Source organism: Helianthus annuus, chromosome 14, assembly GCF_002127325.2.
Source record: "Helianthus annuus cultivar XRQ/B chromosome 14, HanXRQr2.0-SUNRISE, whole genome shotgun sequence".
Taxonomy (NCBI): domain Eukaryota; kingdom Viridiplantae; phylum Streptophyta; class Magnoliopsida; order Asterales; family Asteraceae; genus Helianthus; species Helianthus annuus.
The window spans coordinates 130,598,130-130,604,751 of NC_035446.2; the positions used below are offsets into that span (position 1 = coordinate 130,598,130).

The following is a 6,622-nucleotide window of genomic DNA, read 5'->3' on the forward strand; positions in this document are numbered from 1 at the left end:
TATCGTTCAGAGTCTCGTTTTCCAAAAACTGAAAGGATTCAAACTCTTTCTTCAACAAATCATGCCGAGATTTTCGAGCAGCTGCATTGCCTTCTCCTCTAGCAACTAAGGCATCCCACAATGCTTTCGTGGTCTTGCAATAAGAGAACTGATGGTAGATGTCTTTGTTGAGTGCTTGAGTAAGTGTGGCAAAGGCCTTTTTCTCCAACTCATAAGCCTTCTTGTCATTTTCAAGCATATTTGCATAACCCTCTGAAGTTGACGCAGCAGTCTCAAGATTAGTATTGAACGCATTGATGAAACACGTCCAAAGATCAGTGCTTTGCCCTTGAACATATGTGTGAAACCGGTTTTTCCAAGATGGAAAATCGTTCATATGGTTCAACTTAGGTGGACGATTGTTGCTGCCAGTTTCACTTTCACTAATCAGAAGGTTCTGAAGACTTTGACTTTGATTGGATACCAAAGCCCATTGACTTGGACTGATTGATGGCTGTGGAACCATGCTTTTTGCCCAATCTGCAGCAGTCACTAACTCTTGATTGTTTCGTGAGTCCAAACTCCAATCCCATGGACTTGTACAGCTCATTTTGATCAAATATAAGTATCAAACCTACACACCACAAACTGTTAAGTCCAAAAACAGATATGAATTGAAAGATGCAACCTGTTCGAAAGATCAATACTTGTTCGAATGATCAACAGGGTTCGAAAGATCCTTGTTGAGTTTCGAACAAAAACTTCGAAGGATGACTTCGAAAGATTGATTTATACGAAGGATCCTTATCTTTCGAAAGATAATTTCGAAAGATTCTCCCTATGTTTCGAACACAGGTCTCGAAAGATGACACTTGTTCGAAGAATCAACAGTGTTCGAAGGATCACTGTTGATGGCTCGAACAATAACCTCGAAAGATAACCTTGAAAGATTCACCCAACACGAAGGATCCTTATCTTTCGTAGTGAACAGTAACTCGAAGGATGTATCTATCGAAAAGATTCCTTGACTCGAAGGATAACACACTGACTTCGAAAGATGTTCGAAGGATGGTTATCTTTCGAATCTCCTTGATCGAAGGATGATCCTTCGAGCTCGAAAGTTATCTTTCGACGGCTGACACACTGACAAAAGTACTGATGGGTTGGTGAGAAAAGTGACAGGTTGGTGTACCAACTTTCGGCAGAAAGGATGTTCTGCCACCAACTTTTCCACCAACTATTTGACTTTCAAAAAGTTTACCAAAATAGGCAACCTTATCCTCAAGTTCAGTCACCGGAGACAAACCGGAAGTATGGCCGGAAAGTTCAAAGTTTCACAAAAACGATTTTTATGTTACCCAAACCGACCCCGAACACTCCCGATAGGTTTAGTATCCGTTTTTCAGTTTCAATATGCAAGGAAACTACCAAAAACGAGTGCTAAACCAAGTGTCCAAACACACCAAAGAACTCGAACAAACCGGTTTTAAACAAGGTAAAGAGCGAGGCTCTGATACCACTTGTAGGTCCCTTTTCTCGGAGGATCGAGAACAAACCTAAACCTTGTTATACTAACCCACTAGCAAGTGCGGAATCCAAGCTAGTAGGCAAACCGGGATGAAGCAAGTAGAGAAACAAGCACACAAGATTTCACCGATTAACACCACTGTATTAATACGTATGAAGGTTTACGGTTACAAGCACAATGTTTACAAAACCAAAGATGTAAACTCTCAAGTGTGTGTGTGTGTTTCCAGCAGAATGCTCTCAAGCTCTCTAACTCTTGTCTGTGTGCATCTACCTTTCACACTACACTGCATGGGTATATATATACCCAGCTCATGATGCCTGGTCGAAGGATCCGATAGATGGTCCGAAGGATCATCTTTCGGATAGAAAGCTTTCGAAGGATTTGCAAGGACCTCGAAAGATCACCTTTCGAGGTCTATTGTTCGAAGCCTATCTTTCGATCACCTCGAAGGATCAACAGAATCCTTCGAGTCTATCCTTCGACATCGACACACATATCAAACATATGTTAACTGTTGGCCAAGTCAAACTAGGAGGATAGTTGACTTGGTCAACTTACAGACTAACTTTGGACATCGTTTACATACAGACCGAATACAGACAAAGTACAGACACAAGTGCACCAACAAACCTCAACACACAAAAGACTGGAACTTTGGGTAATACATGAAACTTTTATAGTTGAAAACAGAGCTTAAGTGTTAACCACAGAATGGCAGAGAAGAATATGAATATATCCTTTAGCCTTTACATACAACTTGTTATAAAAAAACATAACACTTGGAGAAATCAAGACTTAATAACTAAAAACATAATGTGTCCAGTTTCTCATCGTTGCTGTCTTAGAAACTCACTGTTGTTGGTGTTGACTCGTCATCTGTAAACATTGGTATATCTTCACAATGATTAGTGTGTCCAAAACTAGTTTGAACTGTAGCAGGCACTTGTGACATTCTCATGCCTTCTAACTCCATTGCTACTTCTTTCATTGTTGGCCTATGTTTCCCGTTGGAATTCAAACATCGCATTGCCAAGTTGGCAATTTCCAAGACCACACCCTTTGAATCCTCGTGTACAACCACTGGGTCAAATATAGACATCACACGACCTTCTTCCATAGCAAACATAAAGTGTGTAGCTAAATTTCTGTGTTCGCCAAATCTAGTTAAGGAAATTGGCTTCTCTCTTGTAAAAAGTTCGAGCAAAACAACTCCAAAACTATACACGTCGCTTTTCTCGGTGAACTGACTCGACTGGAAGTACTCTGGATCAAAGTAACCAAAAGTCCCTTTGACTAAGGTAGTTAAGTGAGTTTGATCAACTGATACCAACCTTGATGTTCCAAAATCTGAAACCTTGGCTCTATACTTCTCATCCAAAAGTATATTAGTGGTCTTGATGTCCCTGTGATATATTGGAATGGGGGTCTCTGAATGTAAATAAGAAACGGCTCCAGCAACCTCAACAGCAATTTGCAATCTCATGTTCAAAGAGAATGGTAACTCACCGGTATCATCTTGAATATAATCATATAAGGTGCCTTTTGGAACGAACTCAGAGACAAGTAGAGGAACCTCAGTCTCTAGGCAACATCCCAATAGCTGGACCACATTCCTATGATTGACTTGTGCCAGAATCACAACCTCATTGATGAATACCTCTAACTGGCTTTCGTCAACAATCTTTGCTTTCTTAACTGCTACAATCCTTCCATCCGCCAGCATGCCTTTATACACCGTACCTTGACCTCCTCGCCCAAGGATTCTATTCTCGTTAAAATGGTCGGTGGCCGTTTCCAACTCCTCGGAGGTGAAAAGTATGGTTTTATCAACTAAACCCTCTTTAGTTGCTTCTTGTTTAAGAAGTAAGCCACCATTGCGTTTAAAAAACTTTTCTTTCTTTCTCTTGGCTATGGTTTTCTTGATTAGTTTGTGCATTTCATAGATGAACTTTGCTAGAAAAAGCAACCCCATGCATATACTAACCCCTGAAAAGAGGCAAATACAATGAAGAAAAATAAACTCAAGAATTTAAAAAGTTCAATATTCATCAGTATTCAGATTGAATGAGTATAATACAATTACATTTCTCACAATAGATATATGTATGTAGCAGTGACACTGACACCGCTGATGAATTTGAGCAATTCGATTGAACTGGAAAATATTCTTTGGTAATGACGTAGGAATTGAATGATGTAAATTTCTCAATTTATAGTTAAGTGAAGTGTTAACACCTAAAAGTCACTCAATGCATTAGAACTGAAATAATTAAACCGTGCAACTAGAGTATTGCTTACCTAGAATAATTCCAAGTGGTGATTTGTTGTTTCTGTAAATTGAAGTATAATATACCGTAGAGTTGCAACTTAACAACCAGGTACTATCAATTTCATCCGGATATGCTTGTTTGTATTGACAAGTCGCCCCAGACTCACGACATGTTCTACAATATTCAGATTCTAAAACAACACAATTTGATGGGTAAGTTTCCTGCAAAAACTCAAGGCAAAAAGAGTACACGATTGCATACCTTCGCATTGATAGTACAGATACGGGTTTCCTACACGGGCAATACCACAAGAGCACTTTCTTTGAGCAATGGAACTACGGTTAGGTAAAAAAAGGTAAGATGGTTCTTCACTCATTCGTTGCCAACAATTTGGTATTTCCTGGAAGTCGTCGTCTGTTAGCACCCACTTAAGTGTAATAGCAAAAAACGTGGTGTTCCCATTAAAAGATAACCAAGCTCCAATGCCAAAGTAGGCGTACCCACAAGCTCCATCTTCACCCTGCCTTTTCAAGCCAGTAAGATCCACACTATACGACTTTAAATCGTAGGGAGATGTAGTTGCACAACAACCGAGGCCAAAACAACCATCTCTTCCATTGAGAGCACTGTCATTAGTGCAAATAGTTGAACATCCAGTGATTACTTTTCCATCACTCAAGATAGCAGCATAACCACAACCCTTAGCAATGAATTTGTTATGTGATCCAGAAAATACAAAGGGGCTCATACCAAGGTCGATGCTTGGGATGTGATTGCTATTCCCGACTGAATTCCGGCAACGAGAGATTACTGAGACGTTAACAATGATCGTTTGGTCTTCCAAGCGTACATTCACAACCTCCATGTTGTTGAAAGCAGAGAGATAAGGTGTAGAAGAGTTGCAATCAATAGCGTACCACTGATTGACGGAACAATTTGCACCGATTCCAAAAGGGTATGGAATCGTCACGCCTCCGCATGTATCATCGCATCCTTTCTTGGCATAATCAACAGCTCCTGCTGATGATATTGCTGTGGAAATCAAGATAAGTGTATAAAATACTTGAAATTGCTTCATTTTTTTGTTTTGTGAAGATTTGAACATGGCGAATACCTGAAAAAGGTTAAACATTAATGGATGGATGAATGAATATGCTGTGTGATTTCATTTATTAAAAAGGAGAATTTCATACCAGGGTTGACTTTTACCATGATTGACTTTTGTCTCTCAACCAAATGGTCCAAATAAAACGCTTTGTACCTTCTTTTTATAATCCAAACCGGTGAATAAAGTCAAGATAAGTAAATGGAAAACTTCAAACTACTGTTAATATGTTTTCTTTATAATTAGTTTAAACTTTCAACTACCAATCTCTTTGACCAGATATTAATAAAAATATAATCTAAATTAACAAAGAACATAACCTCTTCAAACAAAGTAAGAATGATCTAAACGAAAAAAAAAAAAAAAAAAAAAAAAAAAAGCCAGTTAAACTTGGTGACAATTCACCGACAATTGCCCTAGAAAAACTATCCCGACACCTGACAACAGAACCGCCTCCACTATTTACTATGGTTGGCCATCCTTGATCTGCTTGTGACTTAACAAAATCAGCCAAAAGTCTTATTCCATCTTCCTGTAAACGAGCTCCAAATGTGCATTGAACTCTCGGCGTACACATCTCTCTGATTCCTTGCATGAACCACGTAACTATCAACACACCATGTCATCATCATCATCAAACTCAGTAAATCCCACCTATACCAAAGCTAAGGTAGGGTCTGAGGAGGGTAAGATGTAGACAGCCTTACCTCTACCCTCGTAGGAACAGAGAAACTGCTTCCAGTGAGACCCTCGGCTCGATGGTAGTTTTGTATCAAGCCTTGGATATAAGGCACATAACACTCGGCAATTAAGACAAAGGCCAATTAGTGCATGTACTCCCTTGTCTTTCGGCTACCAACACCACCACATGATGCATGATTAACCATCCCCCTCTTTTAACATTATTTTCACGAAATTAGTAAAATAACGTTAAAATTAGTGCACTTTCACTTTTGCCCCCTGAGCGCCCACACATATATACATTATATGTGCATACTACAAGTGGGGCGTTTATCAACACACCATGTATGCAACCCAGTGCTCACTGTTATTTGAAGATAAAACTTACAAGCATTCTCCCCTTCACATAATATGTTATTCGGTAAATTTCCTCTTCGGTATCAATTCCATTGGCCATTCCTGCCAAAGTACAATCCCATGATGGATAAACTATTGACTTGACAATACAATTACTAGTTACAGAAATAAAATCTTGATGATTTTGGTTACCTTTGAAGATCTTTGAGAAACAGAGTTGCACCCTGGAAGAACACACTGAACTTAAAGCATGAGAGTTGATAAGATTGTTGATTATGGTTTTTTTTATTGATTGAAGGAACTCACTCACAGGTTGTAATATGTTTCCACCTGCATCATGACATCCGATGCAAGCGCGGTTAAACAATGAAGCTCCTCTCTATACATCTATTGCTTGCCCATATGACACTATTCAACAGTTGGGGATCTCACACACCCTAATTACATAAAACTATGCCCAAATAAATTTCAAATTAAAAAAAAGCCCCAATATTCATCTCCAACCCATATGATTAAACACAAAAAGCTCAACAAAAATATTAACATGAAACCAAATCGGTTGCTGATTTTGTTAAATGGTATTAGGCTATAGGGTGTGGGGATCATGGTTGGGACATGATTTACCACCTAGGAACATGAATGAAAGGCTACACCACCCCCTTGATTGATCCACCATGGTTTGCACGGATTAAACCATGG

General features: G+C 39.2%; 1 protein-coding gene across 1 annotated transcript; it reads right to left on the reverse strand.

Moving 5' to 3' along the window:
- Positions 1-2,164: 2,164 nt before the first annotated feature.
- Positions 2,165-4,803, reverse strand: LOC110907408 (wall-associated receptor kinase-like 1). Its single transcript, XM_022152396.2, has 3 exons — positions 4,042-4,803; positions 3,809-3,970; positions 2,165-3,496 (listed from the first exon to the last, which is right to left on the reverse strand). The coding sequence occupies exons 1-3, from the start codon at positions 4,643-4,645 to the stop codon at positions 2,352-2,354; spliced, it is 1,911 nt and encodes a 636-aa protein (XP_022008088.2). The 5' UTR covers positions 4,646-4,803; the 3' UTR covers positions 2,165-2,351.
- Positions 4,804-6,622: the final 1,819 nt, after the last annotated feature.

What these genes read in the sequence shown, in the direction of transcription:
- LOC110907408 (XM_022152396.2), bottom strand. Translation starts at nt 4,645, where the DNA reads ATGGAGGTTGTGAATGTACGCTTGGAAGACCAAACGATCATTGTTAAC. An exon ending in TCTGTACTATCAATGCGAAG is followed by an intron (nt 3,971 to 4,041) that starts GTATGCAATCGT and finishes GTGTTGTTTTAG; the next exon opens with AATCTGAATATTGTAGAACA. An exon ending in ACCACTTGGAATTATTCTAG is followed by an intron (nt 3,497 to 3,808) that starts GTAAGCAATACT and finishes GCCTCTTTTCAG; the next exon opens with GGGTTAGTATATGCATGGGG.